The 16,447-nt window shown below is 38.2% G+C and overlaps 2 protein-coding genes across 3 annotated transcripts in view; both read right to left on the bottom strand.

Moving 5' to 3' along the window:
• The window catches only part of LOC102009182 (zinc finger protein 709-like), a 41,284-nt gene extending 36,035 nt beyond the window's left edge, over positions 1 to 5,249 (bottom strand). Inside the window, exons 1-5 of one of the 2 annotated variants that reach the window (XM_013503758.1) lie at positions 4,536 to 5,249; positions 3,927 to 4,083; positions 2,871 to 2,901; positions 2,585 to 2,756; positions 1,776 to 1,906 (exon numbers count right to left, since the gene is read on the bottom strand). The gene's annotated coding sequence lies outside the window, so the exon portion shown is untranslated. Of the gene's footprint in view, positions 1 to 1,775; positions 1,907 to 2,584; positions 2,757 to 2,870; positions 2,902 to 3,926; positions 4,093 to 4,535 lie in introns of those variants that run through there. The other variant, XM_005403269.2, reaches the window with a different exon arrangement.
• LOC106146528 (zinc finger protein 709-like) overlaps positions 1,269 to 16,447 on the bottom strand; it is a 19,160-nt gene continuing 3,981 nt past the window's right edge. Inside the window, 1 exon segment of the mRNA XM_013503760.1 lies at positions 1,269 to 1,382. Within this exon segment, the coding sequence (XP_013359214.1) occupies positions 1,269 to 1,382 (114 nt within the window).

Raw genomic sequence — 16,447 nt, 5'->3', positions numbered from 1 at the left:
AAAAGGTATCAAGATACATCATGTACAAGTACAAATTTCCTATAATGAATGTGATCACTATGTATACCTATACACAAATTGTACCAATAAACTTAAGTAAATTAAATGAACAACAACAAAAAACCCCACAGGCCTGCCAGACATGGTGGTCAATGCCCATAATCTCAGCATTTGGAGCTGGTGTGATGGTATACTACTATAATCCCAGCACTTGGGAGGCTGAGAAAGAGGAATCACCTCAAGATCAAGGCCAGGCTGAAATTTATAGTGAGATCACCTCTCAGAAAAACAAAGATAAACCAGGCATGGTGGCGCACACCTGTAATCCCAGCACTTGGGGTGCTGAGGGAAGAGGATCACTAAGAGTGGGAGACCACACTGGGCTACCCAGTGAATTCAGTGCCAGCCTGAACTACATAAGTGGACATGTCTAAAAAAAAATTTTTAAAGCCCCCAAATAAATAAATAAATAAATATAAAAACAAAACTCTCAACAAGTGAGAGGCTGAAACAGAAGAATTGCTCTAAATTCAAGGCCTGCCTTGAACTATGTAGCAAAAAGCAGATAGAAAGAGCTGCAAACAAAGAAGCAAACAAGAAAAGACAACCTTTCAGATAATACTCCTGGCCGTGGATATAGCTCAGTGGCATAGTGCCTGCCTGGCAAGTACAAAGTCCTGAGTTTGATTTCCAGTACTGGGAAAAAACAAAACAAAACCAGATAGTACTCCTAAGCTGGAACACTTTCTCCTTGCCTTGATAAAACATTAAAATCTGCTCCATTTTTCTCAGCACTCTAAACTCTATGGAAAGGCCTCACTTAAATAGTCTCTGCTAATAGGTGTGCCACCTAATTAATTAAAATGATTTTGGGGGGCCAGGGATATAGCTCAGCAGCACAGCACCTGCCTGGCAAGCACAAGGTCCTGAGTTCGAATCCCAGTACCAAAAATAAAATAAAATAAAATGATTTTTTCACATTTCTGTATATGACACATGGAAGTTCACTAGACATGTGGCAAGTGCTCCACCACCAATGCACATCGCCAGCAATGTAAAACCTTTCTTTGGATTCACATGGTATTATAATCATCCATCATGAGTATGGCAATGTGGGGACATACTGGAAATTTAGGAATTCACTCTCATGAGGAAAGCGCATTGTGGGTGTGAGATGCTGTACTACAAACATCTATAAAACTGATGTCTACCTGATCTGCTGATGGGATGAATGAGAGCAGGGAGGCCGCACACCAGAGCTCCCCAAATCAGCCCTTCAGGGAACAAGGTCTCCCCACAACTCCTACTATCCGTGTACAGTTGGCCACGCTGCAGTGAGCTGAGGCTGCCTGAGACTGCACTCGGCTGGCTGGAGGCTGTGCCTAGACAGGGTATTGTGTACACAAAAAAAGACCAGCCACAGGCAGGGTAAGAGGGACAGAGGGTGCACAGTGTGAAAAACCAGAGGGAATTCATACTATGGAAGGAATGCTCCACTATGCAGGAAGGCTCCACTCCACCTTTGCTGTTCCTACCTCTTCTGCCCGGACCTCACCCTGATCTGATCCCATCCTATCCCACAACCTCACCACTGGGTGGCTTGAGTGTCTCCCAGGGTCCTTCTCACACAGCCTGCAGCCAGTAAAAGCCCTAAAGGGAAGAGGTCTAGCAGGTCACGTGGCACTCATCATTGTGTTCAGAATCTTCTACACAGATTTGCTCTGACCCCATGCCCCACCCTCTGAACTGAGACTGGCAATACAAACCAATCCTACCAGTCTGAGGGGAGCTGAAATAGAGATTGGAACATTTTCCTGGTGGCTCTGTTTCTCCTGGATCTTGAAACCTGGAAAAATTCAGTCGTTTTTCCACATCTGTTGAAACATCAATATTCTTTGCTGTGTTCCTATGAAGAGATAGGAAACACTGTTGGGATTTGGGGATTCAAGGGGTCATTTCTCGTAGTTTTTTTCTGGAAAATGTATAGGTTGGAATGTCAACTAGGGAAACTTTATGGTCAACTGAGGACTTGTGAAACAGAGCCAACATTTGAGGTATCACGTGGCCTTGGCTCATGCTGCCCGAATGAGTTGTTATACCAACCTTTTGGTTCCTGGATAATTTTTTCTTGTTCTGCCATGACTCATCGAAACAAGAGGATCAACCTGATATGGTGGCACTCACCTGTGATCCCAGCACTCAGGCTGAGGCAGGAGGAGCCCAACAAATTCAAGCCCAGCCTGTGAGGACAAGGCCACCCTGATCAGCATGGTGAGACCTTGTCTCAAAAAAATAAAAAAAGAGAGAAAAGAAAGAAAGAAAGAGAGAGAGAGAGAGAGAGAAAGAAAGAAAGAAAGAAAAAGAAAGAAAGAAAGAAAGAAAGAGATCAAAAGCACACAAACGAGTGCAGACAGGGACCCTTTCTCCAACTTTCAAGCTGATCATTTTTGGCTAGAAAAGTAATTCTGCCTCAGAGGCAAGTAGCAGTAAATTGTAGTAACAATAAACTTAGGAGAACTGTTCCTATCAGAGCCTATGACCAGAACTGGGGGAGTCTAAAGACCCTTTAACAATCATTACTTACCATGGCCTTCTTAAAGAGGAACTTGAGGTCTTCTGCTGGTTCACAAGTGTTGTTGAAATCCTGCCCAACAGGGTGCAGTCAGGGATTGTGTCACTGGGAGTATCTCCCTGTGCTGTCCAGAGCTTCACCTAGGAATCTTGGATCCAGGGATCTAGTCCTGCCACCTTAACTGCTGTCAGGGTAAACAGGATAAAAGTTTATTGGTCCCTCATCTGGGCTCACCCAAGACTGTGTTATCAAAAGGGGGAGGTGGCTGGGGATATAGCTCAATGACATAAGCACCTACCTGCCAAATTCGAGGTCCTGAGTTCAATTCCCTGTACCAAAAAAAAAAAAAAAAAAAAGAAGACTATATTATCTGAGGTCTTGATTGTCACCAATGTCTCTGACCATAAGAGGGAATCACTTGATGGACTCAGTCCAGAATTCATCCTTCTCAGAGCTGAGAGGTATTGTTGGAAATGGACTAGAGACCACACCTGAGCTAAGGTTCCCTGTTTCCTCATCTACCAAGATATCTTTTGTCAAGAAGGGCCCCTGTACACCATCTCAAAGGGAGAGCATCCCTGGAAGCTGGGAATGTTCTGAGCCCTAGTAAAAGCTATGGGTAAGAGCCGTTTTCAGAGATCTTGTATTTCTATTCAAGTTTGAGTTATTGGGTCCCTCTCAAGTTTACCTTCTACCTCCTTGACTGTGTACACATTATTACCAACAGGGGGACAAAGCCCCCCCGCCAAATGGGTTTATCATCAACTTTGAATGCTTTAATCTCATTTTGAAGCAATACACTTTTTTCCTCTACCACCACTATAGTAAGCTCAACACCTTCCTCAGTGGCCTTCAGAGCTTTTACTTCTGTACAACCTTCTTTTACATTTGCTCTTTACTATCTTGAAACAAACTCCTCCAAAATTCTTTTCTAATGCTCCAGATTCCTAGATTCCTTTGTCTTTTAGTTTACATGAGCTTCCTCTGACAGTCAGAAAACAAAAACCAAACAGGTAGTTCCACTGTAGGACAAGTACTCAAAACATCACCACCCCATACTTAAAATAACTAGAAGAAAATAAAGAAAAATCAGCCCAAAGTTCAGGTGTCCAAACACTGTAGAATGTTCCTGATGATCACAGGCTCACAGCTTCCGAGAAGTAACACCATGGTGAAATAACACAAGCCCGCAGGCCCCTTCTGGGGCTGGAAACTGACTCAGCAATTTCACTGGTATTCAAGACAGCGTCCTTTTGGGGGCCACAGTATTTGGGGACATTTGTTTTGATAGCTTCCCAGCTGACAACACTGTTAACACATGGGTTCTCTTTTCCCTGTAATCCCTGATCCTTACCTGCTCCTGGTAAGTTCCCTTGAACAGCAATCTTCTCTTGATCTATTTTGTCTTTTCTTTATTCGGCTTCTCTTGATTCCTATTATCATATACTTCCTGCATTAGATCATACAGTGTCAGCAATTTCTTCACTTCTGCCATCAGTTTCTGGAGCTTGCTGTGGACAACAGGGGCAAACTGTATCAGATATTTATCTTTGATCAACACCACCCCTGCCCATGAATCATGACTGCCCATTGTGTACTTTGTCATGGCATTCCCAAAATGTTGTAGGAACAGAGGTGCCATTTTCCTCCTGGTAGACCTGACTCACCTTAGAATAATTGATGAGCTTCACCCTGGCCCCTCTTAGTCTCTCTTAAATATAATAACTAAAATGCCTGTTGCCCCATTCTTTACCTGAGTGTTCACAGATGTGATGGTGATTTGGCTGTGAGATCTGTTGCCCCACTGAGAGCTAGAGTACATTCAGCTGATTTGGTTGGCCTGGCAGGTCTCCCCTTCCTCCCTCAATACTCTATGTGCATCCCGCCCCAAGCTGAGTGCTTAGTCTAAGAGGATGGCCACACCTGTGGAGGAGGACTAATCCTTGGTCAAGGGTATACAAACCTCCAAACATGCAGTCAAGGTCCATGTGAGTCTTCACTATCCCACCCTTGAGCAAGAAGAGGGCAGGACTCCTCCCGTCATGTTCTATGGATGTCTGTTCCCATCATAGACAGAAGTATTTATTCTGTCTTTACTGCTGCCTCCTATAACTTTTCCCTCTCAGCTTGATTAAGGGTCTCCTCCAAAATCAGGGTGATATCCTCCCATATGAGCTTGAACCTTGCAGAGGAACACAAAGCCTCAAACATACCCATCAGGGTCATTCGTGTAGCACCCTAACTTCTGCTTCACTTCACTCAGTTCAAAGAATGTAAAGGGAAACTGTACCACCTCTCTGGGTAGTGCTGGCATCAGGGGAAGCTACCGGTTTCATGGAGTTGAAGCTGCAGACCCTTGGGGCAGATTTTGTGGGTATTTTGACTTCTCACTCACTCAAAGTTTATCTTCCTGGGCCTGCTGTACTGCTTCACCCCTACCCTGTCATGAGCCTGGGGTAGTTGGCCCTAAGGCAGTCCCTATAGGGAAAGGCAGCCTCTACAGGGAACTATAAAACATTGGCACTCCTGGGGAAGAAATCAAAAGCCACACAGCTGAAAAATCTGAAATGATAACAGTGGAGGTAACAAAACAGATTAGTAAGGTGCTTAGCAAATGTGAAGCAGAGACAATAAAAGGAGTAGTGACCTAATTAAAGAAATGATTAGTGAATCTAGAACTTTGCACAAACAAACCTAATAGACATCCACAAAGTGTCCCACCAACAAGAGCAGAATATACATTCTTCTCAGCAGCACATGTGACTTTTTCCAAAGTAGGCCTCATACTAGCCCAAGAGTACACTTAGGTAAATGGAAAACAATCAGAATTAATACATTCATGTTATCAGATCATTGTGCAATGAAACTAGACTTTAGTGGCAAAAGGAATAGAAAAAATTATGCAAACACATGGAAAATGAATACTGTCCTTGAGTGATCAATAGATCACAGATAAAATCAAAGAGGAGACGACACAGTACCTACAATTAAGTGATAATGCCAGTATGCCATACCAGATTCTATAAGATGCAGACAAAACTTTTGTAAGATGGAAGTCTAAAGTGGTGAATTCCCATATTAGAAAAAAAAAAAAAATCATCATAAGAGAATTTGTACCTAAGCATGTCTTAATTATTCATTTTTTCCAGTGCCCTTCTCTCCCTTCAATGTTTCTTTCCCCTTGCAACTTACAAAAGTTTTGCTCCTGTTTATTCTTTTATTCTCACTTTCTAGAATTTTTCTCTTCTTTCCCATCAACTCACCCCTTTTCAGGGGCTGGGGATTTAGCTCAGCGGCAAAAGCGCCTGCATGGCAAGCGCAAGGTCGTGAGTTCGGTTCCCGGTACCGGAAAAAAAACACAAAAAAACAAAAAACAAAAACTCACCCCTTTCCCCCTTCCCATTTGAACATGTTCCTCCTCATTCTCAATGTCTGTCCTCCATTTTGCTTTACCCTTTGAGTTTCATATATAACAAAGACAATGTGCTATTTAAACTTGTAGGTCCAATTTATTTCACTTAAAATTATGGTCTCAAAGTGTCCTGATTTACCTAAAAATGTCTCAAGTTATTTTTTCTTTATGGCAGAGTAGTACTCCATTGCACATACACACACTTTCTTTATCAACTCATTTGTTGGTGGGCATATCAGCTGTTTCTAGATTTAGCTATTATGAATTGTGCTGCTATAATCAAGGGTATTATATATCACTGTACTGTGGTGCTTGTAACTCACTTATTGGTTGATTTCATGATGATAGCTATTAGTTTGGACATGGAATCTCAGGATTGTTTTAATTTGCATTTATTGAATGCCCAGTGCTGCTAAACATTTTTTAAATATGTTTATTTGCTGTTTGTACTTTTGCACCTGAGAAGTGTCTATTCCCTTCAGATGCCGACCTTTGAATTAGGTCTCTAAATTTGGGGAGGCCTAACTCTTCTGAGTTCTTTATATACTCATAAGTGGCTTTTACCAGATTGTGATAAGGTCTATCCATAATTATTTTCTTCAGAGTTTTCTAATGATTGGTTTTTTGGACTTATCCAAGCCTTTTTACATTTACTGACATGATCATATGATATTTTCCTTTGGGGGCTGGGGATTTAGATCAGCGGCACAGCACCTGCCTGGCAAGGTCATGAGTTTGATTCCCGGTACCGGAGTAAAACAACAACAACAAAAAATTTTGTATTGTTTTTCACTCTCAATTATATTAATTTCTGATCATATGATTGTAATTTCCTTATATGAACTTGATTTGACTTTAGATTATTGTTGTTTTTCTAAGACATTAAGGGCATCATTAAGTAATTTATGTGCACTTACTCTTTCTGATGTGGACATTTACAGTCATAATATGTTCACATTGTCCGGTATAGTCATTCCATTAGAATTCTAGGCATTATTGACTTCATTGTCTCTTTCTAAAGAAAGAGAGGGGAATTATGTATGTATGTATGTATATACAGGATAGCTAACATAGTTGTACTACTGACTTCTATCACTTTACTGAAAGGAACAGTTAATGATTACTTGCTTGATCTATCTTGCATGTCTGTTTTCCTGAGAAACCACTTTGAAGATATCAATACATAATACAACAACCATTGTTAATTTCCGACCACTTCGTCTGTAACCCTATATTGCTTATATTGTTCCTATGCTATTTTGCAAATGGATGTCTGTTTGTTAATGTTTTCCTTTTATTTTTAAAATAAATTTTTCAAAAATAAACTGCATGATCATAGGCAGCACTTCTGCATTTCCTGTTTTTAATATACAAAAATGCATCCATCACAATGGGAGAAATTATCATTATGAAGTTTGTGGGTTTGGTAGACACCTGTGCTCTCTGCTTGACTTTCATTGTCAGATCAAAGGAAAAAATTTGAGAGAACAGATGCAATGATGAATAGCAACACTAAAAATTATGGTGGAAAATAAATGTGCTCAGGATAAAATGTCCAATTTTACTCTTGCTCCTAGGCTGGAATAGCAGTACACAATGCAAATTTTTGATGGTGGAAAGAATTTGAAATGCGCTCCAATAAAATTAGCCACATATTCAAAGTGTGATACTGTTTCCTTCAATGTAGTACATTTCATTAAGTATATAAGGAACATAATATTTCATTTTAAAATATAAAATGAAGTGATATTGCTTACCTGCTGTCTAATTTGATTATTTAAATAGCATTACATTTTTCACTTAGATTTTCACCTTAGCATGGAAAAGTTAGAATGTAACTCCAAGGGGAACTAAGCAGCTAGTGTATTTATAGTGAAAACAAACCGTGCTCATGCCTGTAATTGCAGCACTCAGGAGCCTGAGGCAGGATTCCTGCAAGTGCAAGGCCAGCCTGGGGTACAAAGTAAGTTCAACAACAACCTGAACTGCATAGCAAATTCCTCGCTCAAAAAGACAGAAAAAGAAGAGAAGCAGAAGGAGAAGAAGAAGAAGGAAGAGGCAGAAGAGGAAGAGGAGGAGGAGGAAGAGGAAGAGAAAGAAGAAAAGAGAAAGAGAAAAAGAAAGAGAGAGAGGAAAAAAAAAAAACAACCCAGAATCTTATAAAACACTACAGTGTTATGAAGTGAGAAGGCAAATAAATATAACTCAAGGACACCAGAGATGGCTTAACACTGACAGCTTCCATGAGTTTTATGTGATTGAAGATATATACTTATATCTATACCACTTTTGGCAATCATCAGTTGTTTTCATTGACAATGAGGATAGTGTAAAAATTTCTCAGAAAGCTGGGAAAACACAACACAACTGAATCTCAAATATTACTCAATTTCTTTTTTACTGAATGATTTCAGACTCTTAAGTTAAAAAAATGATTTCAAAGACCAAATGATTTTTACAGCATTACAAAATAGAATATAATAGGTTTTTTTTTTTTTTTTGGTCTTTTTGAGACAAGGTCTCACTATGCAGTTCAGCTTGGCCTTGAGCTTACTTTGTAGACCAGGCTGGTCTCAAACTCGCAACAGTCCTCCTGCCTCAGCCTCCCAAGTGCTGGGATCACAGGTGTGCACTACCGTGCCCAGCTCTAACAGGCTATTTCAATCCAAACAATAGAAACTATTCTCAAACAAACTTCAACCCTGTCAAAGTTTCATTGCATATCTTCTCACTGATGAATCAAATCGTCCTTTATGCTTGTCTGTAGGGATGTTCATTACTGTTATTCATTATATCTTTTTTGAGAGAGATCTGAAGGTCCTCCTCCTGCCTGTCAGTGAGGGGACTCACAATGGTATATATGTTTGTATGATGACTGACAGATTACTACTAAAAAGGGTCATGATAGTATGATCATGAAAACTAAAATATATATGGTGAAACACCCATAATTTTACATATTATATGGCAGGCATGGTGGTCTGTAAGCCCAGCTTTCAAGAGGCTAAGGCAGGAGAATAGCATAGAGTTTGAGGCCAGCCTGGGCTACATAGGGAGTTTAAGGTCATCCTGAATTACACAAGACACTGTCACAAGGGCTGGGGATTTAGCTCAGCGGCACAGCGCCTGCCTGGCAAGCGCAAGGTCGTGAGTTCGATTCCCCTACCAAACAAAACGAAGAAAGGGAATACTTTGGGGGCTGGGGATTTAGCTCAGTGGCACAGCACCTGCCTGGCAAGTGCAAGGTCGTGAGTTCGGTGGGGGGTGGGGGGATGGAGGGTGGGGGGTCGGGGTGGTGCCGGGAGCCTATCTCAAAAAATTTACATGTTATAATGGCCCTGATATCAAAAAAGAGGAAAAATTAAATAGGAAAACCTTGGTTTGAAAGCATATTTCATGCTGTAAATCTTTGTAATCCAAACCACTCATGTATCAAATCAAATTTCCCCATAAGACATGATAGAAATTCACATGATTCATTCCACAACACAAAAATATTCATATAAAATGAATACGGTAGTATAATACAAATAAAGACAATACAAAATATAAAACAAATTAATATGCACTTACCTTTGAAAACCTGTGTGGCTATTGTAAGGAAATGAGGATAGGGTGACTTTCACTATCACTAACAGGACCTCTGCTAACCATTGTCTCAATAGAATCTTTTCCTGTACCTTTAACAAAGAGCCTAGAAAAAATACCTGCTTTTGTCTCCTTTTGAGGATTTCAAGGAAATGTGACACTGTCTTGTTATTAAACAAATTTATGGCTCCCACTGCCACAGACTTATTTGGGTGGTATATTCTACAAAATTTTGTAGTTTCCCACATCTTACACATCTCTCTAGTCTCATTTGAAGTGAGAGATTCCTCCAACTTTTTGTCCATCTCCTCTGCAGGTGACATATGCTCCATAACATCTTGCAGTTGGGAGATGATCACCCAAAATCCCTCAGCAATTGAGAGAGACAGACGATCCCTTGGTTCACTTGTGATCATGTGTCATTTGGTATCAGGTGCTACTCATATTACAATGCATCACTTGTTTATCAAGGTAAAATTTATTGGAGACGTTTGTCTTGCAGAGTAGTCACTGACAGACAACTTACTTTCAATCCCATGTTTTACTTCAATGTGTATATATGTTGGGATATAGATATAGATATAGATATAGATATAGATATCTTCTCATAATATAGAAAACATGACATTTTCTGGTCTGCACATTATTAGAAAACAGTTGAACTCCGTTAAAATATGTATGGAATTTTCATAAAATATACATTGTAATTGTAAAGTATAAAATCCAATTAAAAATTCTTTTATTACAACAGTGGAAATATTGAGTACATACAGCAAACTTTTAAGTTCAAGCTCATGGGAAGATGACCAGGGTCTACTCTGTGCAAAATAAACAAACAATATTTTAATACAATATTAAATTTCTTACTGTTGCACAAGAGTATGAAGAACTATACGACTACAACATTAATTAATAAAAGTGAACCAACATCCAGGCATAGTGGCACACATCTTTAATCCCAGCATTCAGGAGGCTAAGGCAGGAGAATCGCTCAGTTCAAGGGAAGCTTGAGCTACATACACTAGTTCAAAGCCAGCCTGGGATACAGAAGCAAGTTCAAGGCCAGCTCGCCCTACACAGGGCTCAAAAACAGAAAAGTAAACCTACATATACTTACACCAAAGATATAATGGAAGAGTCAGCTTACTGTGTTTATATTTAAGATATTTCATCTGGTTGTATATTTTCTGGAGTAAAAACTGACATCATATTTTTATGTGACTTACTTATGTTGGTTTTTCACTACCTGATGAATATTCTGTCTTCAAAGTGTAAACTATAACTGATGTTGTATATCTAAGCGATTTGATCCAATATACATTCTTCCATATCTAAAAACTCAAGACTGTGTACAACTCTTATATTAATTGATTTCTCATATGTTTGTAACATAATGACATCAAAATGGTTGTAGATGATATCACAAAGTGTACATTGATAGGAGTTTCTCCACCATGCAGGGAAAAGTCATGTAAAATTGAAGACTTCTCACAGTCTGTATACTAATTCACAATGAAAGTTTCTGTATGTCTTGTGAGATGATGGGAATCAAAAAATGGTAATCACCTTAGCCATATAAGTTTTCCTTTAGTGTGAATTCCTTAACATATTTAAAGGTAAATAGAAGAATTGAGTAATTTCTCACCTTTCCTATCTGTCTCTCTTCTCAACTGCCTTTCTAGATATTCTGATATTTTCATGTGAATAAACACTGTTTCTAGTCTTTCTGGTTTGCCTTGATATTTCATTAGTATCTACTTTATTCTTTCTCTCCTGTCCTCTTTTCCAGCTTTGCAAAGCTTGGGTGATAATCGTTGTTCTTCAGCTTGTTTCTACTCTATTTCTCTTTGTACATTGCTCTGTTTTTTTCCCCTTTTCCCTCTTAAGTTTCCCTTCCCCACATGATAAAATTGCTCTACCAAGAGAAACTTACTGCATGGAAGTTTCTGATTTATGTTGGATGCTGTTATATAACTACAGATCTGGGTCCTATGATTAGAGATACAAAATTAGCAGTTACCACAGTTTGTAACTTTCTAGGATGTGTTTGATGAAATTGTTCTTGCTAATTGTACTATCTTAGTCAGAATGCCAGACTATTGTAATAAGTTTTTCACCCTTGTATGATAAAAGGGTAAGAGTTTGGGGTCATAACCATCCCCATTGTCCAGTACCAAACAATTGGTTGCAGGGTCAGATACATAGCAACTTCTAATCCCCTTATAGAGTGGGAAGATAGCATCTGGGAACAGACAGAAAAAAACAACTTCCACCCAGCTAGAAGACATCCCTAAGGTATAGACAATTCCTAGGGAAGCCTCAATACCACTGATAGAGCTGCACAACATAAGAAAAATATCAGCAACAGACAGAAAACAAATTACAATTTTTAAGAATAGAGAATGAAAAGACACAAAAGCAAAATGCAACCCCAGAACTCCAGTACACCAGCTTAAATCAAAGGGACAATGAGAAGGAGGAAAGAAAAAGGTACCCAATGGAATTTTAAGGGATGGTAGCAAAAGATATATATAAAAACAAAAAACAAAAAAACAAACAAACAGAGATACACAAGGTTATGGGGGATATCAGAATAGAAATAATATCTCATGTAAAAAAAGAGATGATGACAATAATGAAGGACTTGCTAAGCAAATGTAGAGTAGACATACATTTTTTAAAAAAAGACAGGAGCCTGAAAAATTATAGAAACCATGAATTTCAAATGTAGGAAGGAAATGGAATTGATAAAACAGATTCACACTGATGTCCTAGAAATCAAAAATTCCATTGAAAGTTTCCAAAACAGAATGAATGAAAGTGAAGACAGAATACTGGACCTAGAAAACAGGATCACAGTTAGAAATCATGAAAAGAAATATCTCTTAAAAATAGCAGGGGCTGGGGATTTAGCTCAGTGGCAAAGCGCCTGCCTGGCAAGCACAAGGTCGTGAGTTCGGTGTCCGGTACCAGAGAAAAACCAAAAAAAAAAAAAAAAAAAAAAAAAAAAAAGCAAATTATCAGCTGGGCATGGTGGTATACACCTGTAATCCCAGCAATCAGGAGGCTGAGGCAGGAGGATCATTGCAAGTTTGAGACCAGCCTGGTCTACAAAGTGAGCTCAAGGCCAACCTGAACTGCATAGCAAGACCTTGTCTCAAAAAGACAAAAAAAAAAAAAAAAAGCAAGGTACCATGAAAACACAATCTAACATCTGCAAGATGATGCAAAGAATAATGATGCAACATTGAACAGAGTCAACAAAAAATCAGAAATCAGCACAAAAGACATAAAAACCCGTTCAGAGAAGTACTGCCAGGTAGCTGGGCATGGTAGCACATATCAGTAATCCCAATACTAGGGTGGCTGAGGCAAGAGAATCATTGCGAGTTCAAGGCCAGCCTGAGCTACAAAATGAGTACAAGACCATCGTGAACTGAGTAGTGAGATCCTGTCTCAAAAAAGAAAAGAAAAGAGGTAATGCCAGAAAACTACCCAAGCATGGAAAAAGAATTTAATATACAGATAAGTGAGGAATATAGAAATGTACTTTGTCATGACCAAAATAAATCTACACCAAGGCAGATAATACTCAATATTCCAGAAATTCAAAACACGAACAGAATATTAAAACCTGTTAGAAAAATAAATCACCTTTAAAACAAGCCCATCAGAATCACAACAGACTTCTCAACACAAACTGTTACGTAGAACTTGGAAAGAGTATTTCAAGTCCTCAAAGAAAATAACTTCAAACCCATACTGATACACACTTTAAAAGTAAATTGCAGGGGCTGGGGACTTAGCTCAGCGGCAAAAGCGCCTGCCTGGCAAGCGCAAGGTCGTGAGTTCGGTTCCCGGTACCGGAGAAAAAAACGAAAACAAAAACAAACAAACAAAAAAAAAAGTAAATTGGGGCTGGGGATTTAGCTCAGAGGCACAGCGCCTGCCTGGCAAGCACAAGGTCGTGAGTTCGGTTCCCGGTACCGGAGAAAAACCAAAAAAAAAAAAAGTAAATTGCAGATTTAATGAAAAAATCAAATACTTTCAGGGAAAATGATACCTGATGAAATTCATGACCACAAAACCAGCTCCACAATGTGTTCTGAAAGACATTCTAGACAGAGATAACAAAGGCCACAATTCCAAGAACACTAATAGAAACAAGCCATCAAGCAGGGCAAGCAATTAAAGAGAGGACACCATCATCAGGAAAATAATGACAAGGATAAACCTATACACATCACTCTTGACCATCCATGTAAATGGTCTCAGTTCACCAATCAAAAGAAATAGAATGGTAGAATGGATCAAGAAACAAGATCCAACAATATGTTGCAATCAAGAAATACATTGAATATAAAAAATTCATAAACTGAAAGTCAAAGGAAGGAAAACAATACTCCATGCTATAACAATGCAGAAAAAGCAGGGGTAGCTATTCTATTTGCACACAATGTGAATTTCAAGCGAAGACTGATCAAAAGAGATAAAGATCACTACATTTTGTAGGAATAATGCGAGGGCAAGAGATAACAATCATAATACATATGAACCAAATACAGGAGAACCCCACTATAAAAACCCACTATATAACTGTACTATGGACATAAAAAATCAAATAAAAATGAACTCAATTATAATGGGGCAAATACTCTACTATCTCAAGAAGATAGACCAACTACAAAAAAAATTCACAAATATCAGAAGTGAGCCAAATATGTGAACAAATGGACTTAGTAAATGTCTACAAAGTGTTCCACCCACAACATCAGAATACACATTCTTCTCAGGTTCACATGGGATGTCCTCCAAAATAGATGACATACTAGCCTATAAAACATGCTTCAGTACATACAAAGAAACTGAAACCATGCATATTATCTGAGCATAGGGCAAAGAAAGTGGAAATGAATGGAAAAAGAAACCTGAAAAACTGCATAAACACATGAAAATTATATAACACCCTACTGAAAAACCGATGGTCACAAAAGAAACTTAAAAAGAAATTAACCAGTACCTACAAATTAAATGATAATGCTGATCTAGCACACCAGAACTTATGCGACATAATGAAAGCAGTTGTATGTGGGAAATTTATAGAGGTGAATTCTTACATCAGAAAAACAGAACAGGTTCAAATAAACAACCTAACGCTGATCCTCAAGTTTTCTGAAAAAGAAGCATAAGTAAAGCCTAAATCTCACATGAGGGAGAAAATGCAGTTGAGACTAAAAAAGCAATGAAAAGAATCAATGAATCAAAGAGTTCATTCTCTTCAAAGATTAAATAAAATTAATAAACACTTAGTCAAACACTTATCAATAAAGAAAGCAAAGTCTCAGATTCATAGGACTAGGAATTAAAAGGGTGAAATCACAACAGATACTGTGAAAATGCAGATCTTCAATACCAACTTCAACATTTACTCTTAGAAGATATAAAACACAGAAGTGATGGAGAGATACCTAGATACATATGAACTATGATTGAATCAAGAAGATATAAAAAGTTAAATAGCCCAATATCAGTCAATGAAATGAAAAATGTAATTAAAAACTTGCCAACAAGAAAAGGCCCAAGTCCTGAGTCATTGCTGATTTAATTGTCAGTATTTTATTTATAAAATGAAAGCACTGAACTAAAAAAAAGAAAATTACAGAGGATCTAATTCCATTATTCTGCAAACACTTTAATGAAACTGAAAGGAAAACAATACACCCAACACCATTCCTGGAAGTAACTATTACCCCAATACAAAACCACAGACTGATTCAAGCAAAAAACAGGAATACAATCCAAACTCCCTAACAAACATAGGGACAAAAATCATGAATACAATACTGGCAAACAGAATGTAGCAAAAAATCATGAAGATTATATACATGACCAAGTAAGATTGATGTCAGGGATGCAAGGATAGACAAAGATCACATGATCATCTCAGTAGACATAGAAAAAGCATTTGACAAAGTCTAACACTCATTCATGATAAAAACTGTACAGAAATCAAAATAAATTGTTTTCATCTCAATCTGATCAAAAAACAATCTATGACAAAACACTAGCCAACATCATACTAAATGGTCAAAAATTGAAAACTTTCATTCTAAAATCAGGAACAAAGCAGGGATACCCAATATCACCACTCCAATGCAATATAAATCATGAAACATTAGCAGAGCAAATAGACAAGAAGAAATAAAAGGAATAAAGATAGGGAAGGAAGAAGTTAAATTATCATTATTCACAGATAACATGATGCTCTACATAAACAATCCCCAAAACTCCACCAAAAAATTCCAGATTTTTTTTATTGTATGTGCTGCTGAGTGAGCACAAGAATTCTAGATTTAATAACCACTTTTAGTTGCACAGCTGGATTCACAGTCACACAAAAATCAATAGCATACCTGTACCTTAACAACAAACTCAATGAGAGAGAAATCAGGGAAACAACACTTTTTACGTTTGTATCAAAAAATGGAATATGCAGGACTCAATCTAACAAAGGAAGTAAAAGATCTCTACATTGAAAAGTATATTACTATGAAAAAATAAAAAAAGACACTAGAAAATGAAAAGATACCCCTTGCTCCTACATACAAAAAAAAAAAAAACCCACAGTGAAAATGGCCATACTCCCAAAATTGCTATATAGATTTAAAGCAATCCCAATCAAAATACTATTAGCATACCTCATAGAATTAGAGAAAACACTCCTAAAACTCATTTGGAACTAGAAGAGACTGAGAATAGCAAAAACAGTTCTGGGCAACAAAGACAAGGCAGTGGGCATCACAATGCCTCATGTGAAATTATACTACAGAGCTAATGTGATAGAAACAGCACATACCAGCAAAAAAAAAAAAAAA

The sequence above is a fragment of the Chinchilla lanigera genome, unplaced genomic scaffold, assembly GCF_000276665.1.
Source record: "Chinchilla lanigera isolate Chin_1 unplaced genomic scaffold, ChiLan1.0 scaffold00082, whole genome shotgun sequence".
NCBI classification, from domain to species: Eukaryota; Metazoa; Chordata; class Mammalia; order Rodentia; family Chinchillidae; genus Chinchilla; species Chinchilla lanigera.
Note: the sequence above shows the minus strand (reverse complement) of the source record. Positions and strands in the feature narration are given on the sequence as shown.